Genomic DNA, 19137 nt, shown 5'->3' on the forward strand with positions numbered 1-19137 from the left:
AGCAATAGTGGGGGTTGCATTTTTTTAATGTAATTCTGATGGCAATTTGAGGAAAGATATTGCACCTGAGAGCATTTCATATTTTAAAGGAAAATTGAATAATGAATAAAATCTAAACAGGCTGTTTTATCACAAAACTGAGGCAATATTGCAGATGTTTCCCTCAAAACTGAGAACCATGGATAAAATAAGGAATAAACTACTACCCCTAAAGCTATTTCACATTAGAGCTTCCTCCTGCCTAGAGGAACTTCAGGCATGCTAAAAGCCGAATTGCCAACAACCTATGAGAAAATGCACTTTTCACCCTGTTTTATTCCTGCTTCAAATCAAGGGGCAGCTGAAAGGTGACCCTAAACCTACAGGTAAACAGAGAGAAATCTCCTAAGCAACATCTGCAACACTAAAGCACCAATACCTTTTATTTTGGTAGGAACTGTCAGTTTCTGTTAGGGGTAAAGCTCTGGTACATTACAAGTATTATAAACTACTCAGGAGCTTTAAGGCTACATTAGCGCCCTGTATCCATACAGTAGAGTGCTAGTTCAGGCAGGCTTGCAGGAATAACAAGTGAAACAAACCAAAAGAAGTTAGAAAAAAAAGCACATTTTTAAAGAAAGCTGGTTTTCTGTATAATTAAAAATAAAAGACATCCTCCAAAATATAACCTACCTAATACTACCCACTGTTCCAACACAGGGGTCAGAGAATAAATATGGAAAATCAGAAAGAGCAGTGAGTTATTAGTGGATAAATATCCTTACTACTAAGAGTACTACTACTACTACTCTTTCACGTATCATGCAGATAGAACAATGACTCACACAAGTCCAAATTCTGGTGTACTTTGTAGTGGAAGCTCAAATCACAAATATCAAGCAATCACAGAAAGGGGAGTCTTCTTGAGGAACACAGAAAGAATTTTTGCCAGAAAACAACAAGGTAATGGAAGTGTATCACTTCCTCCAATTGTCAGCAATGCTTGGCAACAGGTCAGTCTATAAATCCAGCATAAAATAATTCTCCAAAAGCAATTAAAAAAAGCTTTAGATGTCCAGCAAGGGAAAAAGCAGACAATTGGAGAAACTTACACTGCTTTTATGGGTAGAGGATCTGGAGCAGAAAATTAGGTTTGTTTTCAGTGAGACAAAAATATTTGCCAGGTTATATGTGTCTCTGACCAGGCAAAAAAATACTTTGAATACTGAGGAAAGCCAAAACTCCTGCCAAGGGACTGAAGTGAATTATTCTAAGCTCCAAAAGAACTTTTAAGACCCTTGGAGCACAGAGAAACAGGTTAAATGAAGACAACAACCACAAACCCACAGATGCTTTCTAAAATTATTCCAGACTTGTCTTATTTGTTTTCTTTTCAGCTCTTGAGCCCAATTCTGAACTAGCTTTCATAACCCTTTGCACTGCACCAGACATGACATTTAAGCCAGATTTTGGGGCAGGCAAGGAGAATGCAAAACCAGTGCCATGGTTCAAGGAGAGCAGTGTTTAACACCCAGCAGAAAATCCAAGGAAAATTGGTTTTCATGGCAAAACTTCTCTCAGTGAGCAGACACCTGCTACAAGGGGCGTTCAAAGGCAGCAGGGCTGTGGTTACAGCTTCCTTACAGATCATTTCTGTTAAAGCTGGCTCAGCTATCTCTACACTCTGCTGTGTCTGCAGCACTTACAAACCCTAATTGTTAATCAAGGCTGACTTCAAACATTCCTCACAGTAGAAGGAGCATGCAACACATCTTCTACGAGCTGATTTCTTTTTCCTGGAAATTATGAGTAACTGTGTCCCTGGAGACATTTTCTTCCCTTATTTAAAGCTGCTCACATCCGTTGTTTTAGACAGGGCAAATAAAAATAAAACTCCAGTTTGGAGGGTATCTGCTGAACGAAACACAAAACTGTTAATGGTTAATAATGGCCATCATTGCTCACAAAATGAAAGAAAGAAATAAAAATAAAAGAAAAAAAAAGAAAAAAGCTACCAAGTTGCTGTAAGATGAAATGCTTGTTTCTGGAATAGAAAAGGACCTGTATATCACTCTGGGGGTAGCAAAAGAGAAAGGAATTTCTAACATGCAACACAAAGCAATTTCTGACTTCAGACAAGAAAATCTTTGAACCTGTTTGGGTGGAACAAGACAGGGCAAACAGGCAGAAATAAAACAGACAGAGAAAGTACCTTCACTAGGAGTTCTCCATGACCATCCCAGTCAATCTGCAAATCTTCCCCATAGGTGAGGCGAATGGAACTTCTCACCATGCGCTGGACACGGAGAGCACCTGAAGGTAACCACAGTGCCAGTGATCTTTACAAGATACAGTGGCAGGACAAGGGGGAACAGCTTGAGACTGACAGAGAGAAGGTTTAGATTGCATATTAGGAAGAAATTCTTCCCTGTGAGGGTGCTGAGGCCCTGGCACAGGCTGTCCAGACCTGGACATGCCCTACTCCTGGCAGTGTTCCAGGCCAGGCTGGATGTGGCTTTAAGCAACCTGGGATAGTGGAAGGTGTCCCTGCCAATGGCAGGGGGTTGGAATGACATCATCTTTAAGGTCCAAACCAAATAATTTTGTGATTGCATGATTTCAAGCTTCTAGCTGAAAAATAATTTCAGAAAGAACAGGCCAACAGCAGTTTTCACAAATCTCACAAGTGAAGACCAGCTTGATTCTCCTGATTTTAGAGGAGCCAGGAGGTTCCAGAGGACACATCTTGATGTGTCAGCTGCATGCAGAGAAGCCAAAATGACAGAGCTTCTAGAAGAGACTGCAAGTGAGCATTTGGCATTGAAAACACTTTCTGACTGAGCTGGGCTAAGGCATGTCTAAAACCACCACGTAGGAGCCTTTGAGTGGCTGGCCAGAGGAAGCCCATGTGAACACACCTTGCAGCAGAGGGATCTGTATGTCCTGTCCATTCAGTGAAACTCCTCCTCCGTGTTTCATTTTGATGATGCTGTTGTCCATATCCCGGATCCGGACAGAAGCTGAGCGAGTGCACACGGCATCAGGATCATCTGCACACTGCACAGAAGGGAAAATCTGCCTCAGACCTCAAGTTTTCACTTTCTTGGTGACTTCGTTGCAGAAGCATTTTGGCCTCTAATTTGGGAGGTGTTGAGCGGCATGCTTGTTTTACAGATTTGATTTTTGCATCCCACAAACACCAGGCTGGCAGCCTTCCCTCCATTATCTCACTAATCCCACGGCAGGGAGCTCCCTGTCTCAGACCTGGGAAGGGATCTGTGGGTGTTCCACCTCACCCCCAGGAGTGCCCATGGCAGTGACCAGCCACCCAGTTGTGGCAAGAAGGCCACCTGCTCCACACAGCCTGGGAAACAGCCACGCATTTCCCATTGCCAGAGACTCCTGGGGTGGTTATTTTCATTTTCCCAGCTGTGGGTTTCCCAAATGAGGAGCAGGGATTGCGGGGGCCCCATGTCTCCTCCCTGGTTGCGAAAGGGAAGTTTCAGTGGAAACCTGTCCTGCAGGTTCCCAAGCACTGATGACCTCAGAGCTGCACTATCAGCTCTCTAATGCAGGAGGCAGAATCAGATGGAGCACAGAACTGTCACAGCCCATTTCTCCAAAGCCTGCAACTTCCCTGGTGCTGCTGGACAGGCTCCTTCCCTCCTGTTAGCCTCTTGCCTCCATTGCACCTCTCCCTGCCTTCAGTTCCTCTGCCCCCATCACCTTTCTTCCCCTCTGCTTCCTTCAGGGTCCTTTCCAGTCTCCAGATTTGCTCACCTTTTCCCAAGCACAACTGGTTGATTCATTTCATGACAGGGTTAACCCCCCTGTGACATCCCCCTTCAAGGTGTCCATCCCTCCCTGCACTGGCCTGGCTCCCTTTTCTGCCACTCAGCTGTCTCTCACACATCCCTCAGGGGAGACAGCAAACAAAGCCAGGAGCTGCTGTCTGGCTACAAAAAAATCACCAGCCAATCTGACTCAATGGGAAGCACTGCTCTGCCAGTGCACTCTCCCTGTGTCCAAGGAAATGTCCTTTCCCCACGGGCATTAGGGAGGCACTAGCAGCCAAGGTGCTTTGCAAAGTGTACACCCTTGCCTCTGTATGTTTGTTTGTTCAGCTGGCAAAGAGTCAGCAAGGGCCCATTCTCCAAACCTCATCACGAGTCTCCAGCAAAACACTTATTAACTAAGGAGAAAGACTGCATCTGTATTTTAAATTAATTATCTCATAGGGAAATTGCTTCTGTTGGCCTGTGCATCTGCAATTCATCTCATAGTCCCACAGCCCTGCCCTCTCTCTCAAGAGCATGTGCAGAGGCACAGCCAAGGCTGCTGTTACCTGCACCGTCTCAATGATCACAGAGAAGGAATTTTCCACGCAGTCCTTGGCAAATAAGTACTGGCAAATGCCGCTGAAGGTGAAATACTTGTTGTCAAAGCTTTTGAAATGGGACTGGCCGGTGACAGAGCATTCCCCTGGAAAAAGCAAAGAGCCGTTAATATCCCAGTGCCAGTTGCGAGCAAAATCCTGCTCGGCCCCCACAAGCCTCTGAGGGGGAAGAGCAGCCCTGGTGGAACAAGTTGTACAAGGCACAAGCTCCCCACAACCAGAAAGCACCAGCAAGATCCTTATCTCACCATTTATTCCCTTAAGGCATTAGCAGTAGTAAGAGAGGAACCAACAACAGCAGGGGGAACATGGAATAAATTGCAGTCAAGAGCTGAAATTTGTGCCTATGGAAAAGACTATATTCTTTTGTTGGGCTGCCTTGAACACCAATGTTCCGACATTAAAGTAAAAATACCTTATGAGAATGAAGATAATGTCTCTAGGAGTTCTTCCAAGCGTAGAATTTACATTGGACTTTACCCTGAACCATTAGCTCAACTAACAGAAAGTTAAAAATAATTCTATAGTTACAAGAGCTACATCTAAAGTTCTTACAGAATAATGTGAAAGCCTGGCTTGACCACCTTTCTCCTGCAAAAAGGAGCTGTATATACACATTTGAAGATGTTTTGGTAAGCTGTGGTTTTTCACTTCCAGGAAAGCAGTATCCAGATACCACAGCTGGGATTTAGTACCCTGTTAAGCAAACACACAGAGAGGCTCCAACTCCACAGAGCTTGCAAAGAAAACCTTCCATATGAGAAGACCACCATACTTAGAGATGATCCTATGGCAAACAGGGTGGGAAGCCACTTCCTCATCCAGAAAGAAATTCAAGTGCTGGGCCTGCCTTGACCATCAGCAGACAAATGATGGAGAAAGGTTAAATGTTACAAGCTGGCAGGTGAGCTCCATAAATTATTCTCTTCTCACTGCCTTTGAGTCCCACAGAAGATTTGCCTAATGAACATCACGTGGACATTTCCCTCTTCAGCATGTTATTCAGTGTTTACTGTCTTAAACCAGCTTGTGCTAAAGCTCAGACCCTGATGATTACCAGCCTTGCACAGCTCTGATTCATCCTAAGAGAAGTCCTGCACCTCTGAGATGTTTGTCACCCCTTGGAGTTTGAATTTCAGGGCATTCTCTGCAACAAGGACATGTTTGCAGCACAGAAAACTGAGGACTGCTATCCAAGACCAGTCCCAGCCTTTGGCATTGCTCCTGAAAGGGAAATTTCTTCCCTGTGGCCAAGTCTTTTCTTATGGGTCCCTCTGTCTATTCCATTCGATGTAATGCATCCCATTAAACTTCCTGAAACCTTCTGCCTTCTTAATTATTTCCACTATGATATCAGCTTGAAAGCCTCTTGGTAATGCCAGCCAGCTCCAGCTGGGGATCCACCTTATCACCAAACTTACAGCTGGGCTATTCATTACCACAGTATGAAAGAAGTCTTTAACGACAAAACAGTTGGTCAAAAAAGCAACTCATACAAACTCTAGGTAGTTGTGTAAGTACATAAATTTTCTGGACACATGATTTTAGAAATATCTGTGGTAACTAACCCACAATAAAAATATGCTGCAATATTGCTTCATGTAGAGACAAACAGCACAGGTAACAATATAAATTTGGCTGTTCTGAGAGGCTTTGCTGCCCTCCCATACTGTCTCAGTACAGTTTATATTGTTGGTAGGCACATGTACAACAGCTGCATGTGCAACCTCCAGTCTTGAACAAGCCTAGCAGAAAATTGACTTAGATATATTGGCAGAGGTATAAAAATAAGCTGCCTTTCTTTTCCATTTCTGTTCATTTGGAACAGCCTCCCAATTCAGAAAAAGGGAGCAATGCTACATTCCCTCCTGCACAGAGCTGGATACCAACATCTGTTTACAAGCCTCGATACCAGATTTATCTTCACTTCTGTAATCACTGTGAAGCAAACATGGCTAGAATTAAGGATAAAAATTTGGAGTACTCATCATAGTCCAGAGAGCAAGGACATTAAAAGCTATAACCTAAGTGAAGCCTGAAGTTAGAAAAACACCTATTTCTTGTCTGTAATCGTGTTGCTGCCCATTAGCTAAAAGACATAACAATCAGCCTGGGCTGTGTCCTTGAGGCTGTGTTTTAGGCTGTGAGATTCCTTGCACTAGGAGAGGTCCTTAATGAACAAGCACAAGGCACAGCTCACTAAAAAAGTCATCTCTGTTTGAATATTTGCATACACCACTCCCCATCCTCTTCTTAAAAGCACTGATGTTTTGGGGGAAATTCTCTTTTGGTCTAAAACAGGAGGAAACGGAGCATTGATGGGTCAGGCAAGTTTCATATTACTAGAAAGAGACAGATTTATGATAGAACACTTAAAGACTGTTGCAACTCTCCTAATTTGTGAAGGTTGCACAGACTCATCCCAACAAAAAACCACCAAACTCACCAAATCTGCTCTTCTCCTGTCCAGCCATAACACCAGGAGTTAGGAGGAAAAGGAGCAGGAGCACCTGCAGAGCTGCCTCTCCAGTCTGCCAGCACCCATGGAAGGCAGGGCAACCACCTTCTCCCTGGGGCTGCAGCTCCTTCACCCACAACATGACCACGAGGGAATTGCCATGGTTAGAATGGTATAATAAGAAATTGTACCTGGTCAAAGAAAGCCAGGAGTGTTCCTCTACCTAGAAGCCAATCTTCTGAACATACAGACCCTTATAATTGGCAAACTAAAGAATCAAAACAGGAACTGTCCTTCTCACCAAACTGGATTTTTCATTGCTACACATAAACCACACAGGGCAATGTCTGACTTGTCTCAGGAGAACTTAAAAGTAGGATCCCAATTGGATTGTACTGGAGCCAGAAAGGAAGAACAAAGTTGTTTTTTTATTTTTTTCCCCTCCCAAAAATCGAAAGTGGAGCATGAGTGGTAGAGATGTAGGTAAGGCTTGCCTCTCAAAACCTGAGAATAGTAAAGCCAACATACCTGGGCATTCCCCATTGCTGCAGATCCATGTGCCACGTCGACAAATGCTAGGAAAGAGATAGTGGCAAGTTAGGCAAGAGTTCATGAATTCAAACCTTCTGTTGCATATTTTTCCCAAAAAACTGAAAATAGGCCTCTGTTCCAGGGAAGTTAGATCAGTCCCCAGCATCCTTTCCATCTCCCATAAACTCATTTCTTCATTTATTCAGCCCTTCTTACCATCATTTGACAGCAACTGCTGGTAATATGAATGGGTATGGTTGCAAAACTCAAAGACTTCTGTTTCTCCCTGCCAAAGCTCTGTGTTTAATGGAGTTTTCAGCTATATTCCACTGATGTGGAATGAGTTTTCAATGCAGTTCTCAAGGTGCATCTATCAATACCACAGAATCACAGGGGAAAAAAGTTTGAAGATACTTCTACAAAAATCATTTACTACAGTCCCCAACTCAGAGAATGCAATGACAAAGCTGGATCAGGTTGGTGAGGACCTTGCCCATTTGAGTTTAGAAATAACCAAGATGAGGTCCCACAGCCTCTCTGGGCAGCTGTCCCAGTGCAGCACTGGGGAAGGGGGAAGAATTTTTCCTTGTGCCAAAAGAGAATTTCCTTTGCAGCTTGTGTCCATTGCTTCATACTCTTTTGCTATTTGCCTCTGAGAAGAGTTTGAGCTCATCTTCTTCATGGCTCATCTTTAGGTAGTGGAAAGTTCCCTCATTAGCCCTTAAACAAATCTATTCCCCTTTTCTCCTTCTCACATCAAACTCCCCGACTGTGATCACCCCCAGTGTCCTCCACAAGCCTCCCTGCACTCCTTGCTTCAAGAGCTGCTATATTCTTCTCATTCCTTTCATTATCTCAGCCCTTGCAAGCCATTTGTGGGGAGGCAGTTATTGAGGATGTTAAATGCAGAGTCAATGGAATGACATTCTCCACAGCAGTATCAAGTCTGAATAACAGGAAGCAATAACAAAAAACAAGCAATAAAAAAACCCAGCCTGTCAGGCAGCACTGATCTCCCCAGAGCACTAAAGCTGAACAATGTGGCCAAGCTCAAAGCTGCAGAGGGCTCCAGGGAAAAGACAAAAATGCTAATGTCATGGTTATGGTTCGTGTTCTGTGACACATGGTGCAGGTAAGGAAAAGTTTCCAATTAACAGGGATGATACATAGACCACCTTTCTCCTGCATATCATGGTCTCCACTGAGGCCTCCTCCTGTGCTCTAACTGGAAACATATGAGTGAAGAGTTGTCCAAACTCCTTGCACAAATATGTCCACACTTAACACAAAACCAGATCAGGAACACATGAGTAATTCCCCTTCCTTTCTTTAAAGTGCTGGTCTTCCCCTCCAGTCCGGTACTCAGAAGTGAAAGAAAAATGGTGAGCCATGCTAGGACTCATTAGCCTTGTGACAAGTTCCAAGGACGTGCCTTAGGCTAACTCCTCTTGGAAAGAAATGGGGTTTAGAGGTTAAATACATGTAGGAAGTCCAAACAAAGACAGCACTGCTGACCCTACCCAGAAATGGGAACCTGCTGGTCTGTCTTATCCACAGGAAACAGGGAGTTCTCTGCTCTTTGAAGGACTGTGACCTTCAAGTTGTTCTATCAGATCAAATATCCCTTTAAAAACAGAGCTGATTTTGCTTTTGTGAACAGCCCACTTCTTGGAAGGGGCTGGCAATTCCAATAAGAGAGCAAGTCCTTTGCCAGTGAAAGGCAATTTTTTAAAAGGTAGAGAGATTTCTAGAAAGATAACCCCAAACAGTCACTGAGCAATGTGCAGTGCTTATCTACAGCAACCACAGCAGAGCAGCACAGGGTTTACCATGAGTTGCAGTCCTGGGAGATGGTGAAGCCAGGAGGATAATGTTTTCCAGAGTGGATGCAGGAGCAGTCAGAGCTTTCAATGCAGTGTTCACCATCAAGCAGCAGCCCCTCTGGATAGGTCAGGTAGCATCAGACACACACACATCACACACAGGGACAGAAACATAAATACAATTAGATTTTCTTGTTCTTCACATGCTTTGGCAAGACTTCATATGTTATTATCCATACTTAGTCACAGAGAGCAATAAAAAAAATGAGGCTTGCCAAAAAGCATCACAGGTGTCTGCTTTCCTTCTAGTGCTGCCTCTCCCTCAGACATGCTGAACAAAGCATTCCGGGTGCTCCCAGAAAAGCTCTTTGCTTAGCACATCCTCAGGTCCAGAACACATACTGGGACATAGACAAATCAAACATAAGGAGCACAATCAAAGCTGATCAGAGCTGGTCTGGAACCTGACTGTTGGGAAAACCATGAACTTCACTGGCTGCAGAAAAGGGTGTCCACCACAGCTCTTGGATTTGTCATAAGAAAACCAAGGATGAAGCAAAGTAGGGAATGAAGAAACAAATTTGGACATCATGTAAGTCTAGCAGAGAGGGTCTGAGAGAAAGAAGCCACTTCTCAACTTCAGCAGAGACAAAAAGCAAAAGGGCCAACTTCCCAATTTGAATCCAGCTGCTGAGGTTTCCACATTACTCAACTCTAATTACCTGCTCTATATAGAGACTTCTTAATCTGACAAAGATAAACAGAGGCCCAAAAGAGTTACAAGTCTTGTCTAAGATAGAAACTTGTCCTTTCTTCTATTGCTAGTTTATAGTGCTTTCTATTCAAACCCAACATTGAGAGATAGATGATACTCCTCCATTTTTGAAAGAGCTGCTCTGGCAAAACATTTGTTTCTTGAACACCCCTCTCCCTTCTCTTTGAGGGACTCCTTCCAATCACCTCCTGAGATTTTGGCTCTTCTCCCTGGCAGCAGCAGTCATCACTGACACAGGTAAGTCTCTTTTCTCCCATTCTTCCCATAAAGCTGCCTGGAAAGATCTTGGCTGTTGAGAAAATCCTTCCAGTGAGAGATATTCACAACAAGATCTGAGCATTTGAGAGTGCTGTGGCTCTCCAGAGAGCACAAGAAAACAGAATGCCTGCCCTTTTTCCTGCCAAGTGTAATTCCCTTTGCAACAATTAATGTAACTGTGTGGGGCATTTAATGGAGGGAAAAAAAAAAAAAAAAAGAAAATGCATTTGTCAAACAGATCCTTCAGATCCTGTTTACTCTTGGAGCACTAGGGGGAAGCTAAGTGAAGATATCATCCTCATCCTAAATCCCTTTAGTCATCTGTCTGATCCTCCTGGTTTTCTATTAGACTTAAATGAAGGTACTTCCCTTTTGGCTGTGCAACAAATAAAAGCAAAAGTTTTGAACTTCTGATTGTTATTTCTTTCCATGCACTTCTTGCCACTCATCTACTTGTTCCTCATGCCCCTGCTTCTCTGCTCCTCAGTTCCTCCCCCCTTAGACCTTTCCTATGCTGAACAGACCAAGGCACCTACCAAAGGAAAAGTATAGCAAAAGCCTTTGTGCAGCCAGTGAATTAATCTCCTTTGGCTCTTCCCAGCACTTCCAGAACTGCACAAATACAGTTTCTGGATCCTTCACAACAAAATAAACTCCTCAGTATGGTTACATAACCAGTTACCCACCATGTGCACCTTCCCAGGTCCTGCCAAACCTTTGAACCTCCAGAGACTGGCAGCTAAATGGGAAACTACTAAACTCTGAATGCAGTAACTCCTCAAATGAGGCTGACATTGTCATTACTGCCTTATTTTGGATACCAGAATCTCTGCACCTCCACCACACTTGGCATCTTATACAAGGGCACAGTAAACACCTTGGTGCATTCACAAAGCCCAGACAGGGTGACATGCAGAGACAAACAAACAAAACCCCCAATAAACAAACACAAACAAAAAACAGCTAGAAATGGAAGCATATGCAGTTTCGGAGCCAGGAATCAAACTCTCCTCCTGCACTTGTTCTAAGTACAACAGACAGAAAAGGAAGATTGATGTGGCTGGGCTGCTCCTTTTAATCCAATCAGATATCCCGTATGGAAGATTCAGTAAGAAGTGAAATTATTCACTTAAAATCATGAAGATCTTTGAGATTGCAGTGCAAGCTCTACATGTACTGTTTTTCCACAAGAAATTCCTTCCATGGATTCTCTCTTGTTTCTTCCTCTAACCCAAGTGATTCAGAAGGAATACATCAAGGGTCAGCAGTCCCTCACCAAGAAATAAAGGCAATCCTAGAGTATTAAGCTGGTACTGATTTTCACAGAAACATTTACTTTTTAGTTGGGTCTGAAAAATGGCCCTTTCATGGAGTCAGCATACAGGCACTACAGAAACTGGTTTATTCTAGGGCACGGTCCCAGAAAAGAGAAGTGTTTCTGATTTCAAGAAAATTTAAGGGAAGACACAGCTTTCCTTCTTCTAATAAAATAGGTAGCCTGACTGCCAAATGTTTCTCTGTAAATAACCCAGTAAACAAATTACCAGGGCAGCTGCAGCCATCAACACATTGTCCATGACACACTTCATTGATATTCAGGCTCTGGCAGGTTTTGGTACATGGGGATACACACTCCTTATATTCCATGCCAACTGGACATCTTGGCCCTGAAACAATCAAAAGAAATTAGAAATGCAAATTCCTCAATAACTCTTAAACCAACAAATCCCTTAATTATCAAAGGATGAACCACAGAGATACAAAAGGCCATGTCAGCTTCCAAACGATTACTTCTTTTTTAGAAGCAGAACATCTGAGAAATATTTGATTTTCAGTTTGCTGCAGTAACATCTATCAGATAGCACAGCAAATACTCAGAGGTTAAAGTCAATTTGTTTTCTAATAAATTGAGTCTTAATAACTAAGCCCAAGTGCATTAAGAATAATGAAACCCGAGGAGAAGTTTTGCAATAATATCTAAGTAATGTGGGCATACATGTTGTTCTGTACCTTTAAGCTATACATTACTCCCCTTGTTTGTGAAATTATATTGTTTGGCGTTTCCAGGGAGAACCAGGAGACAGCTAAAACTCTGAAATCCCATCCTCCTTCTTCCAGAGAACCAAGAGTACAGGATAACACCCATGCCCTGGTATGTCCCCTGCTGTCATTATCTAGGCCAGGCCATTATGCAAACACACGCTGTCACAGCCATTCCTTCTCTTCAATGCACACACATACCATACCCTACAGGACTGCGTGGGCATGGAGTGGGAAGAAAAGGTTAAGGCTTGCCCTTTCCAAGCAAATCCTCTGCTGAAGAGGTGGGAGTGTAACAAAGGAGTGGCCTTGCCCTTGGTGCCCTGGGCTTGGGCACCAGCTCACACTTGCACAGTGTGCCCAGCAGTGGAGCTCTTCCCAGTCAGTGGAGCATTCCACACCTCCATCATCATCACCATCATCTCCTGAGAAAGCACCACAGCACAGCTGAACAGTGATAGAAAATGAAGCTCCTGCTGTGGCAGTGGGACACTTCCCTCTTTCCTGACTCAGGAGAGGAAAAAAAAAAAAAAACCACCAAAAAAAAAAAAAAAACCCCACACCTGTGGTGCTTGGGAATTCAAGGGTTAGAAAGGAGCTCTAAAGCTCCTGGGATCACAGAAAGGCTCATTTCACCTGTGGCTTTTAATCAGACTTACAAAGAGCCCCAGAAAAATGGGTTCTCTGGCTCACACCCTGAGCAAGGAGATGAGCTTTGATAGATCCCTTTTATGTCTCAGTGGAAAGGTAATAAATTACTGCTAGAAATCAGAGTGTATAACCCTTAGAACAAGTGGCTGGCAGCACCTTTCTGCCCTAACAACAGTCTCAAGGCACAGTTTTCTTCAGTGGCCAACAGCAGAACATCTTTACCAGAGAACAAAGTGTTGTCAGTAGAAATCAGTTTACCCCATGAAATCAATTTACACAAACGTCCCAAGGAAACTGGCTTTTCTCCTAACAAAAAACATGAGAAAAATCACTGAGAACACAATACTAGGGGACTTCTTTAATTTTTTTTTAATGCTTTGTATTAAACCAGAGTTCTCCAGTGGAGGTAGCAGCAGGTACAAGCATAACTTGTCCCCTATAAACACAATCCATCTCAGTTAGTCTATGCACTTCCTTGTTGCAAAATCTCAGCAGAGATGCAATCAGGACCTCTGAACTCAGCAAAATTAGGCTAATAAAGGCAACAGTTCAAGATACAATCAGGATCTCTAACCCAGAAAAAAACTGGCTTAGAAAAGGCAACATCACCATTTCAGTGTGATTGATTCGAGCAAATAAAGGGTGAAACAATTGTCTTTTTGAAAAAAAATGTCAGAACATTTCACAAGGATGCTGACTTGAAAAATACAGGCTGGATAATGCCACACATCTGACCCATATGTGAAATAGCACCCAAACCTCCTGGTCTATACCTTCATGTATCAAATAAGCCTTCATTGATGGTGTAGGCTGTGGTGGGACATGTGACAGCTCAGGATCATCTTCACATATGGCTTAAACAACACTGCTTTAGGGGCAAAAGCTTCAGAAAAATGTGGTGGGGGGAGCTTCTAGGAAAAAAACTGCCTTGGGGTAAAAACTTCTGGAAAAACATGGAGAGTTAAAAGGGGGAGTGAGCAAAGGCACTTCCTTTAAATGGAAGTGATGGGCAGTTGAGATTTTAACCAGCCAGGCATGAACCACCCTCCTAAAAAAGCACCAGCTGCTTTCAGCTGCAGGACACAAGTCTTCAAGACAGGCATGATCTGACTGGGGATGGGAAGCCTACAATAAATCTGGCAGCTTACTGCACGAGCTCTCTTCAGGCCACCCCTCCAAAATCACTCCTTGGTGAGCACAGGTCCTGGCGTACTCCAGGAAGGCAGGGCAGTGACAGTCCCTGCCCTGGGGACAGGAACAGATGTCCCTTTCACAGAGGCTGATGTAGGGCTCAGGATCCACCCGATGGTGGCACCGGGAGAAAATCAGAGAGGTGCTCAGCAGCTGGCAGGTTTCCAGGACATCCTGCAGGACAAGTGAGGGCCAAAGGGACAGAGAGAGAGAAAAAGGGACAAAATTACTTTCTACAGTCTGGGGAAGAAGTGAAAAAACACAACTTTTCCCAACACACTGTTGTTGAACAACATCACAATTCTTATTTAACACCACCATGCAGTTAATAGTTAATCAAGAGCTAATAGTGAGCTCTACCCATTTATTCACCACATCCACAGATCCATCAATACACTGATTATTATAGAGCAGAGCATCACATGAGGAATGTTTCACACAGAAACACATCAGTCAGTCAGCAAAAGGATGGAGCCTTCTACCTCCTTTGGCTTCCCAGAAAAAAAACTGGATGGTATCTAGATTCCCAGGAAAATGCACACAGCAACAGAGGGGAACTGAAGTACATAGGAAGAAAAATAACCAAACAATCTTTTGGATAACAAGCGACCAGAGGAAGTGTCAGAGCAAAAGACTGAGTCTGACTGAAATCCCAGGAATGAAATTTGTTTTCCACTTCTGGCCACACGTTCCTGTCACTCCTGCTGGCTTGTCCAATGCACAACAGGTCAATTTAGCTCACATAAATAGGAGAACAATAGCCCAGGGAAGAAAAGCAATTTGCTCTGCTCTTCTCCTGAGTTAAATCAGCGTGGTGACAGCCAGTGTGAGGGAAGGACAGCACAGGGAGATGGGAGCAGGGCATCAACACCTCTCCTTTCAGACAGCAGCAATCTAAGAGGAAACCTAACTGTATGTGAAATAAAACCTAAGGAAAACTTAGTGTATGATTAAGTTCTCCAGGGGAGGCTCCCAAGTAGACTCTTTTGTGCACATTATGTCACAGTTCAATGAGTCTGAGGTCCTCAGTGCAACTTTGTGAGTTTAGGTAAGTGGAAAAACGATTTTCTGATCCAATCCTAGCACAAAGAGTTGAAACATAACTTTCTTCTACTCATTTCTCAGTGCTTTATGTAAGCAAATGGAATCATGGTGTATTTTGCAGTTATACTCAGTGGTCAGGGGGGCATATTCTTCAAAGCAGTTTACAGTAACAATTCATTACTTCTGAAAAACTTTACATGTACCTGAATTGACAGCACACACAAGCTGCTGTGTTAAAAAAAAGCTCCACATTTTCCTATTTTTTGGGACATAAAAAATGGGGAGAAAAAACCGAACAGGAGGAAAAAAAAAAAATCAAGATGTCTTCCCCGCATGATAGCTGTACAGGAAAACTGCAGAGTAGAAAATACTTCTTTTTTCTGTTGGCTAAAGGGTGTTTTGTTCAGGTGATCAACTCAAGCTAGTGCATGTCTGAACCAAAGCAGAATCTCTTGCTTATGAAAACAAACTAACCAGAAATGTCTAGCCCATTGGGAATGTATTCCAAGTTTAGCAAAGGGCTCAGGGAACAACCACATGTGCAAAGAGGTTTTGAGCTTTCTGAGAAAGGTCTCAGGGAATTTAAAGCAGTGTTAAATGAGAGCTGGACATGGTGAAAATCAGAAAATCAGCTACAGCCTGGGATAATTCTGATGCCCAGACAGCAGCCACCATGCTGAATCAGATGGGAAAAAGCAAAAAGACCAGAAGGAGGGGAGCAGGAACTACATAAATGGTGGTTTGTAGTGGTAGCTCTTGTCCTCTGGGAACCCAGTAGACAGGGCTACCTCAGGCAGTTCCAAGGCCAGGTTATATCCAGGTGGGAACACCTGGCTCCTCCCTCCTCGGCAGAGCATCTCACAATGGGATGAGATAAGTCCATGAGTCACACGGTGGGTCCCTGATGGCCCATTGCCTGTCATGCGGGGGTGGGTCATTAGCAAGTGATAATAGCTAACGGATGGCCCATTGCCTGTCATCCGGAGTGGGTGATAGCAGCTAATGGCCCACAGCTGGTGGTAATAGAATACTTAACTACATCAATATTGCAACCTAGGACATGGTTGAAGTCCAAAAAAGCTGAAAAAGTGCCCTAAGGGTGGAAGTAACAACAGCAGAAGCAGCCAAAAAAGCTCTTAAAGCAGAGATGAAACTGATAAAACCAAAAGTGAGCTCAGAGCCATTCAGAGGATGAGCAATACAGCAACTCCTGGATCAAAGCCTTGATGCAGACTGTATCAAGTGCAGCAGAAAACCAGTATATGCAACAACCCCAATTAGGGGCTGAGCTAATAAGGTTTCTTAAGGTAATAGCCTTGGCAAAAAGTTAATACAATTCAAACAGCAAAACTCAGACTGTATATTCCACTAAAAGTAACATTTTAGATGGGAAAGTGACTTAAAGGAGATTACACATTAAAATTAATCCATTTTCCTTTTCCTATAGTTCTTTGGTCTTGGGCTTGTTCAGTAACAGCATAGCTAAAGGCTGAGCTCTAGCTGGTTATCTAGAAATGAAGTGATATATGCCAAAAAGCAACAAACAGCTCATTTTCTCTATGTAAAGGTTTCCTTGCCATTCAAGTTTCATCAGATTTTCCAGTGACTCCATACATAAAATTATAGCTGAAATGCTCCCATCTTTCAGACATTTCTTGACCATCGTGACAAATAAGCTGAAATATGGGTAAATCCAACTAGATTAAAAAAAAAAAAAAATCACCATGAGGTGGTCAAAGACAGTATGGAACCACCACCCTTGGAGATATTCAAAATGTGAGTGGACAAGGATCTGAGCAGCCTGACCTAGGATGGCCCTGTTGAAAGCAGGGGATTGGAACTTATGACCTCCAAGGGATCCCTTCCAAATTTAACCATTCTGCAACTTACTTTTATTTTCACTCCTTCCTTTCTTTAAAAATGAGTGGTCAGGCTGGACTAAGAGAGGTCCTTATTCTTTTATTTAGTGTTAAAATTTTGGCTGCTGTCACATTCCTGCTCATGAAGCAACAGCCTTGGAAGCTGCTCCACACAAAGAAATGTTTAAACCCAACAGGCTGGAGGGCAAAGCCTCAGGCTGAAACAGTGCTTAGAGTAAATAGTGGCTTCGAGATTAAAATTAGCAGGACTGACTGCAGTATCTGAAATGCAAGTAAAGGTCATAAAATTTCTCCTTTCATTTCTGCACAAGTCCTATTTTAAATGTTTCTTTAAATGGGTTGGCGGGGTCCTGGCACTGACAAGCCTCAGCCACCACAAAACTTGCTGACCTTCTCTCTGCCCCAGGCCCACCACACAGAGCTGGAGGTGGAATTTTGTACATTCTTCCCATTTCTGTGGCATTTGCTTCTGCTGCTGCATGAACTGCATTTGTCTATGGCTTAACAATTACCATTAAAGAGACAGAACCTAAAAAATACCAGGAGAAATCAGAGAACCTCTCATTGCCTTGAATCTAAACCCTATGGTGAGTAGGTACACATATAGTCTCTCCAGAATACTCAGGAAGGGTAAATTTTGGTTCCATAACTAGGTGTGGTTTTTCAGAAAACATATTTAATAGGGAAAGGTTTAACCTCCCAACTTTCCAAATAAAAAGCATCCAAACCCAGTATGTTTGGTGTACCAAACATTGGCTGTATGTTTGAACAGACTAAGTAACAAGTGAAAAATCACTCCCCTTGAGTGCTGCTTCAGTCAATCTGATGAAGAAAAATGTGATTTTTACAGTGGGCCTCATTTTAACCCATAAACTCATTTAAACTATAATCATATTATACAACATAATATTATTATATTGTATAGAATGATCTGGGTTGGAAGGGATATTAAAGAGCCTCTAGTCCAATCCCCTGCCATGGGCAGGGAAACGTTCCATTGACCCAGGTTGCTCCAAGCCCCACCTAACACTTCCAGGGATGGGCTGGACCTCTGGACCTTTGCTGGACCTGCCTCTGGCCCCAGTCATGACAAATTATGGTCCAAAGCTGAAAATTTCTACTTGTTTTCAGATCTGAGAATGAATGCTATTTCATTACTACATGTGAAAGTCTTCCACAGGATAATGGGTGAACTGTTTCTTACCAATTGCAGAGATTAGCTGAACTTTAATTTCAATAGCTTTCACATACTATAGGTATAATTTCCTAATAAGAGAAGAAAAAAAGGAAACAATACAGTGAATTCTGGCCTCCACACACCATTTCTATTAGAAGCAAAATCTAGAAAATAAAGGTATAAGAACACATTAATCAACTGGAATGCTTTAAACCATACATATTTTTGTTTTCAAGACTGCCTTCTTGCTATCGTTTTCCAGATCACCCATTTATACTTTAAGATCCATGTTACCCATGATGTTGGTCATCTTAGAGCCTGTTAAACAGCAGTACTTTGTTAAGCAGCCTAAATCAGTGAAAAACTGGATCAGACAATGCAGTGAAACTCCTTTTTGGCAACTGAACAGCAGCTGCAGAGGGCAGGGCAGGGCATGGTAAGAAGGTTTTCTTCCTCCCTCCAACAGTGTCCAGTGTGGAATGCTCTCTGGATCACAAGGCAAGGCAGGTAATCACCCAGATGGAAGTGTGTGAGTGTGTGTTTTAGAGGTGGAGGGCAGGGAGAGGCCCTGGCAACAGTGAAATAAGAGTGTGAGCTGGTTCTAGACTTTCAGCTGACACACAGAACCAATAAACAAAAAAAAACCTTCTAAAAAAGACTGCCAACGTTTTCTAGGATTTGAAGATGAAGGAGTATGTGGGCTTTTTGATTCCACTGCACAGAATCATGGAATGGTTTGGGGTGGAAGGAACCTTAAAGATAATCCAGTACCACCCCTCTGCCATGAGCAGGGACACCTTCCACTATCTCAGGCTGCTCCGAGCCCCATCCAGCCTGGCCTGGAACACTTCCAGGGATGCAGCAGCCACAGCTTCTCCGGGCAACTTGTGCCAGGGCCTCACCACCCCCACAGGGAAAAATTCCTTCTCAATAG

At 43.2% G+C, this 19137-nt stretch overlaps 1 protein-coding gene across 1 annotated transcript in view; it reads right to left on the reverse strand.

Moving 5' to 3' along the window:
- The window catches only part of VWF (von Willebrand factor), a 108074-nt gene that overhangs the window by 75584 nt on the left and 13353 nt on the right, over positions 1-19137 (reverse strand). Inside the window, exons 7-13 of the mRNA XM_085048938.1 lie at positions 14060-14276; positions 11765-11887; positions 9194-9305; positions 7362-7408; positions 4325-4461; positions 2898-3036; positions 2192-2292 (exon numbers count right to left, since the gene is read on the reverse strand). Of these exons, the coding sequence (XP_084905064.1) occupies positions 2192-2292; positions 2898-3036; positions 4325-4461; positions 7362-7408; positions 9194-9305; positions 11765-11887; positions 14060-14276 (876 nt within the window). The remainder of the gene's footprint in view (positions 1-2191; positions 2293-2897; positions 3037-4324; positions 4462-7361; positions 7409-9193; positions 9306-11764; positions 11888-14059; positions 14277-19137) is intronic.

The sequence above is a fragment of the Lichenostomus cassidix genome, chromosome 1Aa (assembly GCF_008360975.1).
Source record: "Lichenostomus cassidix isolate B80296 chromosome 1Aa, HeHo_3.0, whole genome shotgun sequence".
NCBI classification, from domain to species: domain Eukaryota; kingdom Metazoa; phylum Chordata; class Aves; order Passeriformes; family Meliphagidae; genus Lichenostomus; species Lichenostomus cassidix.